Source organism: Haemorhous mexicanus, chromosome 7 (genome assembly GCF_027477595.1).
Source record: "Haemorhous mexicanus isolate bHaeMex1 chromosome 7, bHaeMex1.pri, whole genome shotgun sequence".
In the NCBI taxonomy this organism is placed as follows: domain Eukaryota; kingdom Metazoa; phylum Chordata; class Aves; order Passeriformes; family Fringillidae; genus Haemorhous; species Haemorhous mexicanus.
In genome coordinates, this window is record NC_082347.1 from 26,320,543 (window position 1) to 26,332,895 (window position 12,353).

Sequence of the window (12,353 nt, forward strand, 5' to 3'; positions counted from 1 at the left end):
TGCCTCGCAGCAGACACTTCATTTCACAGGGAGTCCTTTGGGACTGATGGCAGCTCTGTGAATTCCTGGGTACAACCTCCCACTGCCCTAGACCGCACACTAGCCAAGTTGAGGTGAAACCAAGCCAGAAACCATTAAGTGCTGCTGTGCAGATTCACCCATCCCCACCTCACATATGCTCTAGCTCAGCAGGTAAGTCTGGCCCTCAGATTACAATGTGCTCCTGCCAGACTTGCCCACAGAACAGGAAGATCCTTGACTAAATCTGTCAAACCAAAATACTCCAGGTAAATTTAGTGAGATACAGTGTTTCTTAACATGGTACAACTTGCAAGGTGAATACTCTCATTTAGTGAAGAGGTTGGATTTCATTTTCAGGGTAGTGCCAGTTTGTGATGTGAGATGCCGTACCACAGCCAGCTTTAGCAGATCCCATGGCACAGAACAAACTGGTTGTACCTTGTATCACAGCTAAGTTTGTTATACAGAAGCTGAGAAAATAGATAAAGTTGACACAGTGATAACCAGATGTATCAAAATAAAATTTATTCTTAAAATTACTAGTTTACACACAACAGCAAAGGTTACATAAGGAAAAGTGCAATTAGTGGAGGAGGCTTATTTCACCTTAGTACTCAACATCTCTCTGCACTGCAAGTAGCTTCACACTCAGGCTATTATACTTCTTAGCCGTGGACAAAAAAGTGATTTATATTTTGATGTTAACACCATTTCTGTATAGCTAAAAGGTGTGCCAGCATTCACACCTGCTGAACATGTACTGGACAATTTCTCACACAAGTCTTGCATGAAACCCAGATAACATTTAAAGTCTGACAGCTCAGAAAGCTAAATTATAAGCATACAGATACAAAATATATATTAGTTTACTAAAGTCTAAAACCAAATAAACTTATAAAAATGAGGTAAACCAGAACAGTTTTCTATGTGCAAGCCTATATTCGGTCTAGAAAAAACAACCTTGCTCTTTTAAAGAAATTAGCTCTCACAAAGTGCAGCTAATTCACTGTCTTCAATATGAAGGACCTTGCCTATGTTACTTGTGAAAAGTCATGGCTAACGTGGCAAATAGGAGCAAGATACTCAACCATCAGATGCTGTAACATTAGATCTGGTGATGAGTGGATTCACCTAATGATACTACAGAGTACGAAATTCACAAATCACTTTGTTTTGTTGCCTAACCCTGTTTTTGTCATATTAGGGTGGCTTTAAATTTTTTTCAAAGGCACATTTTTCTTTTAACATTGAAAGGCAACCATATGCCTGCTAAATAAGTAGGATGGTGAAGTCGAGGTTACATTTGTTATCAAATGCAAGGCTTCACAAGGACAGAGATGACTTCTTAAAGCAGTGGTCACTTCTACTATTCACTTTGCATCATTTTCTTTAGTCTTCTTTTTATCCCATAGATCTTTCTCTGAGATTTAGAAAAACAGCTTTGGAAAGAAGTAATCAGAACATTGCACATCTCCAAGTTATGTAGCACATTCTACCTCTTCCCCATTTCCCACTTGTCCATTATCCTCTCCGAGTTTCTCAACATGTATATTGAAGCCACAAATCTTTGCCATGCACCCCTACCTTCCTTTGCTACAAGCACATAGAGGGACACAGCAAGCCTCCTGACAGCATCTACTGCACTCCTGATAGGTGCAAAATGAGTTGTGACGTTCTGTTTCCACCCCTGTGCACACACATACTCACACACAGTTACCACAGCTTGCTGAGACACCATAGATCCAGGCTACTTTGCAAGTCTCTCTCCTAGTGACCCAGGAGAGCTGACAGCAGGAAGAAAGCAGCATATACTTGAGATACAGGCAAGCTACTCCTAACGTATGTAGCATACACATGAGTTGCAGCTTGGTTATCTTTCCTTCCAAGGATAAAGTTTGGCTAAGAACTTCAGGAGCATAATATGGTTTAACAAGTCCCACAGTCTAATGAACTTGGATTTTTTCAGACAGCAAACAAAACCTGCCAGGTGGTTTCACCATGCCGTATGTGAACCAGAAATCTAGCACTGTTCTGTTGCCAAATGGAAGGATTCTTCCCCAGTATGATGATCCATACTGGATCACCAATACGGTAAAGAACTTTCAATGTGACCCAAGCTCTGCCACTGGGGAAACAGGCCACTGGACAACCTTGGACTACCCAGCTGATCAGGTTCTCTATCTTGTCCTCTCCTTGAAGTCTGAAGATCTACATAGCCTTCCTTGGCAGATGGTATCTGAACTCCATTAGGCTTCCACTCTGCATGTACAATTTTGTAATTCTGACCCTCATTATTGTCCCAGAAGGTATGTTCTCCACTTTGGTAAGAAATGCAAAACTCTATCTTCTCTTCAGAGGAAATGGCAGGAGGAAAATCAATGGCAAAGGAGAAGGTATCATTTTCAAAATCACTGTAAACATTGTTCATGTACACACACTCAACATCTTTGTAGGTCTTCCACGTATCGAAAGTAATACGAACCTGAACCTTTTTTTCAAAGCTGACATTTTTTACTTTCACAGTGCCTGACAGGACCTTCTCTTGCAGGGTGCAGGTCTCCAGGCAGACCAGGTTTGTCTGCAGACGGTTCCTGAAGTCCAGGTAGTCAGCTGAGGGCTGAGGGAAACCCAGAATCAAGTTTTTCTCCTCATGGAGTTTTAAGTCAGATGTTATGTCCTCAATGCCTAAGAGGTCAAACGGCAGATCCCACACAGGGGGCTCCTGGAACTCGGAGAAGGTGTGGATCACTGTCAGGGACAGCCCCTTGGTGTCTGCAAACACAACGCGCTTCTTGGCGCGGGCTGGCGAGTGGTTCCAGTCGCTCTTCTGCTCTTCTGAGTCACATTTCACATGAAGGCACGGCCTGAGAGGTTTGAGTCTGTTCACAAAGCTGTTCCTTTGGCAGTCCTCGAGGGGGCTGAGAAAGCTCTTCAGTGGTGGAGAATGGGCTATGCAAATTCGCATGGCCATATCCACAGGCATGCTGGAGCTGGGCAAGGGTCTCGGGTCCAAGATCTGTATCATTCTGAATGGAGAAGAAACACAGGATGTCATCACTTATTACATCAGATAAGAATTTATGCATGTTTACTTCATCATTCTCTTAATTATTCGTGGCCTCATCTCTGCACAGTTTTAAACAATGCAGCCTAAATCAAAACTGACAGTTCCACCTAAGGAACCAAGGTGAAACTAGTCAGTCAGTCATTTCTTGCCAATCCTAAACTTCTTCAATTCAAATCTACTGTCCTTTCTTTATCCAAACCTCTGAAAAACAGATTTTAGTGAAAGCTAATTGAACATATTTTCTTGAAAATACAGAAAAGAACATTCTACTAACGAGTAGAACAGATCCAGTTAAATTAGAAGTGCTCATCCACTTGAACTTCCCTCTTAGAGGCCCTGAGTGAGGTCTTAAAATTCCAACAAGCTGGATCAGCTGCTTCATCTCTGAGCACAGACAGCACTATATTAAGCAAGTTGCCTATCCCATCAGAGCATCAGATGGGATTCTACATATCTTTATGCAGAACCATCATTCTGTGGCTCTGAACAACTGTCAGTTGATCTTTTTAGGAAATTGGTTGAATAAAAATACTAAAGCACCTTTAGCAATATTTTTATGAGCTGTGAACCCAGGTCTAAGTAACAGGGCTCTTTGCACTGTTAATGTTAACTGCTGAGTGAAGCAGGGGGAAAAGCATGGGAGAAGAGAAAGATATACTATTTTTTCACCTCATTAGGCTTCAAGAACTGACTTTAAAACAACTTTTGATAATCCCTAAAGACTATGCTGAAAGTCTACTTTCAGTATGAATGCTACAAGGTTTTTTGTAAAAAGTTACTCATAACCCTCCCTCTCAGATGATGGATATCAAAATTAGTGTGCAAGGCCATGGACCATGCAATGCCAGATAGCTTGAATATTTCTAAAAAGGGGCTTTAACTGTAGCACATCCCTGCTGAGATGGATGCAGTCCTTGCAGGAAATGCAGAGTTCTGTTGAGTCACGGAAAGGCATTTGCTTTGTCACTTAAATAAATGGCTTTCTGCTTCCCAGAGTTCTCACTGGTATTCCAGAGCCCTGCCAAAACCAAAGCAGAAGCTGCAATGGCCTCTTCTTGCTTTTTTTTTATTGTGGAGTATTTACCATAATAAGCAGTAGGAGGAGAGTACCCGAATCAAATTAATCAACTTTTGCTTTGCTTTATTAGGAATAGAACTAAGGCTTCAGAAATATTCTCCCTGCAACTTTGATGACCCGAGCTTTTGCAGTGTCAGGGGAAAGAAAAAGAAACAGAAAAAGGAAAAAAGCCCACGCAACACCGAAATAGCAAACAAGCGCCAAGCATGCAAACCCCACGCCACCACGGGAGCAGCTGCCGGGTGCTGGAGGGGCAGCGGGCGCTGCCGGCGCAGGGCGGGCGCGGGGGCAGCGCCCGGCGGGAGCCGCAGAGCGCAGCGAGCCCCGGGCGCCGCTGGCACAGCCGGGCGGGCAGCGGGGCCCGGGCGGCGCTTACCTGGTGCGCTGCAGTGCTGGGGCCGCCACCGCCGCTCGGGGCCGCGCCCGCCGCTCCGCCGCCTTTATGGGGCCGGGCGCGGCCCGCGGCCAAGGGGCGGCCCCGCGGGGCCGTGCGGGGGGCGCGGCCGCCGCTGCCGGCCGGGGCTGCCGCGTGCCCGGGGGCTGCCGGCCGGCCGGACGCACGCCCGGTGCCCCTGCCCTGTCCGTGCCCGGAGCTGCCCCTGCTCCCTCGTGCTCCGGGAGGGGCGGCAGCAGCTGCGGGCACGCAGGGTCCGGGGAGGGCTCGCTGCAGCACGCGGCTGTGCCGCAGGCAGGGAGCGAACGGGGATCCTCCGTACCCTGCGGTACAGGGTACACGTGCCGAGCTGGGGCTGCTTCGGGGCGCTGCTAAAGGACCCTGCCCAGTAGCACAAAACCCGTGTTAAATTATAGACTTCTCTGCTACGCTGGAAAGGAGCTGGGACACCGAGTTGTAAGGTAATGTTCCCAGGGCCAGAAATCCATCATCCTAGAATCGAACTGCCTTTGTCCTCAGTGGAAAAGTAGTTTTGAACTTTTAATGTGAATGGTGCCCATAGCTTTTCACCTCGCACACCTGGTGATCTGTGCACTGAGGATGACAGGCCCTGCTACAGGTCCCATGTTTTATCAACTGCCTTTTTCCAGAGGAAAAGGACAAAAAGTGCTGGAAGGCAGCCCCCCCCCCCCCCCCCCCCCCCCCCCAGCATTAGCCATAGCAACACTGTGGCACTGCTGGTGTCCCACCTCCCAGGGGCTCCGTGGCAGACAAGTCCATGCAGAGGCTGTCGACAGCCGACAAGCAGCGTGCTGTCTTCTTCAGGCTGAGTAATCCTGCTAGAGAAGGTCTTCAAAGACCATGTCCTGGTTGCTAACTTTCTGGGTCTTCTGTGGATCAACAGTTCCACTGCCAGCTTCTTGCTGCTCAGCTGCTCTTTCCCAGGGGTGGTAGATGACTTGCAGTCAACCTACAAGATGTGATAAGGAGTCTGTGAACTGTGATTTTCTGAGTTCACAGTTTTACCAGTAGATGAGACCACATACAAATGAACAGCAGGAAGTCCTATGTTCTACATGAAGCAAAGGGGTCTTACAGTGATGAACAAACAGTAAAGGATTTTTCTGTTCTTGATTTGTGAGCAGAAGAAATTAAAAGCTCTACTGCTTATTCGTGAGGACTTATTAGAAGATAGGGTGTGAGCATACCACATGATGACAAGGACACTTCCATCTTGGAATCAAGCTACATATAAGCAGAGGGAGCAAACAGGAAAGGCTAGAGGCTTCTGATGACAGATGCATGGCACATGGATCAGTTTCTGCCTCTGTACACATAATGAGAGTATTCATAAGATAGTAACACTTCAGATTCTTAGTTCTGCCCTTTGATGACTGAAGTTCCTGCCTTTTGTGACAGTACATGACATTAATTGTCACCCAGACGAAGCCTGAAGCAGTAACTGGCAATGCGGACAAGGCTTTAGAAGGTCCTGCTCTGTTCCCTGGAGCCAGTTACTCAGGACAACCTTCCCTGGTCCTCCTCTTCTCAACTTGCATCCCTGCTGCTCACATTGCTCTTCCTCTCCTTTCTCTTCTTTTAACTTTTGGTGACTGCTAGCTCCCTATCAAAGGCAGATGATATTTTCTCATTGTTTGTCTACAGAAAGTGATAGAAAACAGCATCTGTGTTTTGGAAGCCTTGCTAGTAGCCTTACTTATAGCAAATTTATTTTTCTTTAGGAGGACCTACAAAGATTTCAGCCCCAGCCCCACACCTGCAGTAAGCCAGGCCAAACATACCCATGGGTATAAGGGAGGACTGGACACATGGCTGGCACTTACCAAATCTCTTCTATTTACCCATTGTAAAAAACGAGTAAATAAGTTTGTCTGGAGTTTGTTTGCCTGTGCTACTTGAATCTTTGTCCATGGATCTTCCCAAACACAGATTAGCTGGGCTGCTGTGTTATCAGGGATCACGTGCAGCAGCTGGGGCTGCTCTATCCCACTATCTGCAGACACTAAATAAGAGCTGCTTGAATCCTGTGAAAAAGGAGTTGCCTCAAGGCCTTCCTACACATATTTCTGTTGCTATGTAGTAGCTCATTGCACTGTCGGTGCTATAGAATATTTTGCTCCTGCTGTGTAAAATACCTGGTTTGCCCAATTTGGAAAACATCTTGAAAGTTTGTTTAAAGTGATACATTAAGCAAAAAGCCAGTAGTGAGATCCAGAGCCTTTCACAGGCAGATCATTGCCCAAGTCAGTAAATACACACTGGATACAGTAACTTTATGCCTAATTGGTAATCTGGAGCACATTCATGGCCGTGGACTGGTGTCCCAGTTCCTGGTTGCCAATACAAGCAGAGAGCATTGTGCAGAGCCAGGGTAACTCTTTCCTCACCCAGGGAGGCATCCGTGCATTGAGGCAAACTGACAGGGTTATCTGAGTTAGCACACCAGTTTGTCCTGTCAGGGATGGTTCCCTAGCTGTGCTTTTTATAGAGGACTCAGGTTTCCAGATACTTTGGCATCTTAAAATGTAGATCTGTCTGTCTGTCTTTCTTACCTTTCTAATAGTGCTGCTAAAATGGGAGCACCAGAGGGAAAAAAACCTACTGTCTTACTGTGCATCTGACAGCACTTTGTGGCATATCAGCTTTTCTGACATTTGCAGGAGCACAATGGCAGAAATATGTAAGTGGAAAAAGCATGGCTGATTGTAAAATCAAGCCCCATCATAGGGGGCTGTACCTCCAACCACTTCTGTAAGAAGGAAACCCAAACTGATCACCCAGACTAGTTCTTTGTCTTTTCCCGAAAAAGTGGCACATTAGATCTAATAAGTTAATTGCAACACCTTAGCTATAGAAAACACAGTTTTATCATAGCTACCATAGTTTCACTAAAAATTAAATGTACATTTTTAAAAACACTTTTGCAGCCTAGATGCTCCAGGTGCAATGGAAGGCACAGGCGCGCTTTCAAGGAGTTCATTGAGGTTGCTCAGTGACAAACTGGCAATTGGATTCACGCTGTTCTGTTCAAAGACAAATATATGGTATTAGCTCCACAGAGACTGCTTTTATATGCAGATGGTCCTCCGGGTCTTGCCATTCTTCACCTCACCTGAACTACCCACGACCTTTCAATCAGCAGTTCTGGGAACAGATAATGAGTGATTGTGCCTTCCTGTCAGCTATCACACTGCAATGGGCTGCTCTGGTCATCTCTTTGCTGGTTCTTGTCATTTTATGAGAATGAAAGAGCTGATGTTTTTCAGCCTCTGTTCTGAGACTGTGCAATTAAGCAAGGATTTTGTGTTTACTCTGACTTTATTACTTTCAGGTCGCTCTGCTTCTTTGCTGTCCTCCCCCACAACTTCAGGAGGGAAGAAAGGAAATACATTGCAGTGGAGGATATAGAAAGAGTAGAGGAGCTATTAGCATTTAATTAAAGCCTTTTGAAGCAAAGATAGGCAAATATTTCCTCAGAGCAAAGTAAAGTCATGACGGCATTTATGGGTAAAAAAGTCCAGAGAGAAAAACATATGTCCATTTCGCTTGCATAGTAATGCACCTCTTGAGAAATCCTTGCTGTTTGCAAGGGAGAGCAATGCTAGCTTAATGCAGTTACAGTGTGCAATTGAGCAGGGAAGGTTTTGATTTGGTTTTGGGCTTGAAACTAAAACAAATTGCCAGGCCAGTGGCACTATACTGGTGTCATTAGAAAACAGAGTATGTCCACCTTATTTTGGCTGGCATGTTCCTGCAGCATCACACAACACCTTGAAACAGACAGACCTTTAATGACTTTAAAGAACACCTGTGGGAACAGACAGGGACAATTCTGTCACACAAGGTTAACGGCAGCATTTTTTTTCTTTGTCTTGAGCTGTTCTGTTCAATATTTGTTCTCTGCTACTTAGACTCATCTTTGTAAATGTGTGTTATCTATGAAGTTGAGTTTAGTTTTCTATGAATGTGACTGTGAGGCAAATAGTGATTTTTCAGATACATAGCAAGCCAGTTGAGCCTGTAAGCCTTTGAAAATTTAAAATTACTTTTAATGGTTTGTCTGATGAAACACAGTAAGCAGAAGTTTTATTAAGTCTTAATAGAAGGCTCTAGTCTTTACTTGCTTCTCAGAACCCTTTGGTGAACTTTGAAAATTACTAATGGTTGCAAATATATACCAAGGAAACTAGTCCTGGGAAACTCTGTAATTGTTTTAGGAATGTCTTCAGCACTGGTACAGTCCATACAAGGAAGAAATTTTTTTTTTATTTTTAGAATTTTTAGCCCATTAGCCCATTTCTCATTATTGGGGGGGGGGGGGGGGGGGGGGGGGGCATGGTTTCAGTTCAGCCAGATCCAACGTGCTACAGCTGTTGGGAAGCCCTCATTGAAATACCTGTAAATTGTAATTTAAGTAAGGAAGTGTAAGTAATTATCTTGTAATCACTTGCTAATAGGCAAATCAGAGAAAGTCTGGGAAAAAATATTGGCCTGCCCTCACTGCAATTGTGTCACAACTATCCTCTAGAGAGCAGGGTAAGCCACATGCAGCCAAATGCACATGCAAAGATGGATGGAGTTTTTGTTTTCTTACAGCAACAGGACACGGGTCTAATTCTTTGGGCAATTATAGGGGTTCTAGGTCTCATTTATTTCAGTCAATAGTGCAAGTTCTTGTCACTCTTGGAACTTTCTGAGGTTAAATTCAAAGACATTTAAATTCCTTGAAACTGTAAGCTTTGGACTGAATTAGAAGCTAGAAATTGATTTAAAATGTCTAATCTTGTTAAAGCTGATTAATGATAAATAAGTCAATTGTAGATGAGTCATCACTTTGAAAATGTATAGTGGCAGAGAAGTGTGTTGCTGTCTGAAAAAATGAAATACAAAAAGCATGAAAACATATCTCAGGCTGCTCAAATGTTTAAGGTCATGTGATATCAAATTCAGGATATTTTGAGCAAAACTGATTTTATGCAAAATGCAGTCTTTTAGAAGTCTTTGCTAGTATGGAGTAAGATGAAATAAAGCCAATGCAACATTATTTATTAATTGCTGTGATGTAGAATGAAAAAGGAAAGAAAACCAAAAGAAGGAAGAGCATAAATGTAGGTATTCATTCTTGGAATAACCTGAACTTTCCATGAAGCGTTTTGCAAGAGTGCCGAAAACAAAGCATGTATATATATTTTATAAATGAGTATAAATCTGGTTTATAAATGCAGACCAGATTCACTTTTGAGACTGCAAAAGCTGTCCTAGATGTCTGAAATAAATGCAATATTTCAATATTACAGCAGTCTTCTTCTCCATTTTTTGTGGGTTTTATTTTAACCGCACACCCGAGATGGTTGAACCTTGATAATCTGTGGCCAAACATTTTATAAATATAAATCATGTTGCTGTGTATAGATAATCAGTGTTTATTCTCTCTTTTTTTCTCCTAGGCCCAGGTAAAGGAATTACCTCTGCTGATGAATAGTCTTTTCCAAAGAAAACAGTAAGTGAAATGCTGCTTTGTGCCATTCAGTTTATGCTTAATGTTGTGTGAAGAAGCAAATGTTGGTTCAGCAGACACTTCCATCAGCTATGTGGGCAGTGTTCTTGTTCTTTGCAATCTCTCAAGGAAAAATGTGATTTTTTTATGCACATGTGTACAATTCCCTACAGACTTGCAGAAGCCACATGGTTATTCAGTATGATTAGCATTCCCATAAAATGTATGTTGACTAAAACCTTCATCCTGAATAAGCATTGCTATATCTGACAGCAGCCCAACTAAGAGCTGCAAGATGTTCACATAGAGTGTTTAGAAGCCCTTGAAGGGTCTGAGTAACACTCCTTCTCTTGTTCTGCCACCCAAGAGACATGATCCATTTCTCTATTTTAGGTTTTCTTACAAGGTCCTTCTTGTCTCGTGTATCACAAGGGAAGAATGGGGCTTGGAAATCAGTACAGTGAAATTCCGTGCCAAGTTTTTCTTGGATTTTCTGTGCAGGGAAAAATCTCCCCTATGGCATACTAAGAGATGAATGAATGAATCTTTTCTCTTCCAGATTTAGTTTAATTTCTAGCCACTTCAGACTAAAAAGCTGAGTTTCCCAGGATGTGACCTAGTTATGCCTCTTTGGATGCAGCATACATATGTATATGAATGTATATTTCCCCAGTTTCACGGGGGTCAAATTTCATGCAGACATTCACTTCATTTTTAGATTTGCTGGAAAGAATTAAGCTCTTCAATCCAAGTGCTGTAACATCACCAGTCCTCTTTCATCCTGCAGTGGAAGGGGAACTAGTTATGGTCCTGACTGTAGAAAGATTGTGGCCTAAATAATATATTTGCAATAAATTGGTTTCTTTGGGTTATTCTTAGATGCTGCTTCCAAGAACACAGATGGTTTACTGTCAAAATGTGCTGCTTCATACATGCAATAATGCTTACAGTAAGTTTTACAAGATTTAAAATGGTTTTAATCAGTGAGAATAATCTTGCATGCTTCTCTGGAGAATTGTGGTCACAGAATAGTGGAGGTTGCAAGAGGCCTTTTGAGGTCACATAGTCCAGTCTCCTCCTCAAAGCAAGAATAGCTTCAAAGTTAGATCTGGCTGCTCAGATTGCTTGTCCAGCTGAGCTTTTAACAACTTCAAGGACACAGCCTCTCTAGACAACCTGTGCCAGTGCTAACAGCTCCATTAATTTTTTCTATTTATCTGTCTGGAATTCCTTTTCTGCAACATATGACTGCTCCCTCTTTTCCTTTTGCTATACTTCTCAAGGGAAAGTCTGGCTCCATCTTCTCTTGATTTCCTCTCAGTACTGCGAGGTTGCTGTCTGACCCACTCTAACTTAGCTTTTGTTTTGCAAGTTAAGCAAAGTCACCTTCCTCAGTCTCACCTTCTGCAGCACATTCCAGGCCACTAACCATGCTGGTGACCTTCCACTGCTCTTAGTGCAAACCTAATGCTCAAATGCAAACCTAACCCCCCTACGTCCTTCCTAGCTAGCTCTTTTTATCCACTTTGGCACTGGGATGGACTTAGGGCATGAGCTGTGTTTTGCTCAATGAACTAACTTCATCTACCCTTCACTCTGCTGCAAAGGCATGGACTTCCCCTTGGTGACACTGACATGCATTCCTAGCCATAATGGACACTCTAAGGGTATGAGGATTGAAGGCTTTCATCTGAAGAGAAATCACTGAGTGTCTTGGGGGGGAAAAGGAATTCTGGTTTTATTGACAGACTAGGTGAAAGCAAAAAGCTTGTCTCAACCCAGAGGTAGTTAGAAATTTTTCATTTTAACAAAGTTCTGATGTTTAAAGGAATAAATATCCAGCAGAGTGCTTCTTGGAAACATAGCATTTAAAAACAAAACAAAGCCAACCTTTCTCTTTGCCTTCAGCAAAGGTTTCTATCAAGGATCTCTTCAAAGAGAATGAGATGGGACACAAAATAACACATGGCATTGGTGGCATGGCATTCATGTCCTTCTCCTAGGTCAGGGAAAACCCATCCTGAAGTACTTGATCCTTTTTTATACACCCATATATTTCTCTGCATTATATATTTACACATGCAAAGGTGCATAGCTCTAACAGGAGAGGCTCAGAGAGATGAGTCCAGCCAAAGCAGTTTTCAGCCTATTCGTAGGACAGGAGCTGGCTGTCACCAAGCCAGGGCCTGGCCATATCAACTGGCTATTATGGGAGAGGAAGTTGTGGTTCTGTCCTTTGGGAGCAAGTGGGGAAATGGAGGGAAGTAAAATATTT

The 12,353-nt window shown here is 43.3% G+C and overlaps 1 protein-coding gene and 1 long non-coding RNA gene across 2 annotated transcripts in view; one reads left to right on the forward strand and one right to left on the reverse strand.

Moving 5' to 3' along the window:
• The window catches only part of LOC132329574 (uncharacterized), a 36,738-nt gene that overhangs the window by 15,790 nt on the left and 8,595 nt on the right, over positions 1 to 12,353 (forward strand). Inside the window, exon 2 of the long non-coding RNA XR_009487105.1 lies at positions 10,029 to 10,081. This is a non-coding gene — a long non-coding RNA (uncharacterized LOC132329574). The remainder of the gene's footprint in view (positions 1 to 10,028; positions 10,082 to 12,353) is intronic.
• PPP1R3C (protein phosphatase 1 regulatory subunit 3C) lies at positions 530 to 4,639 on the reverse strand. Its single transcript, XM_059851610.1, has 2 exons — positions 4,543 to 4,639; positions 530 to 3,047 (listed from the first exon to the last, which is right to left on the reverse strand). Exon 2 carries the CDS (start codon positions 3,044 to 3,046, stop codon positions 2,102 to 2,104), a length of 945 nt encoding a protein of 314 aa, XP_059707593.1. The 5' UTR covers position 3,047; positions 4,543 to 4,639; the 3' UTR covers positions 530 to 2,101.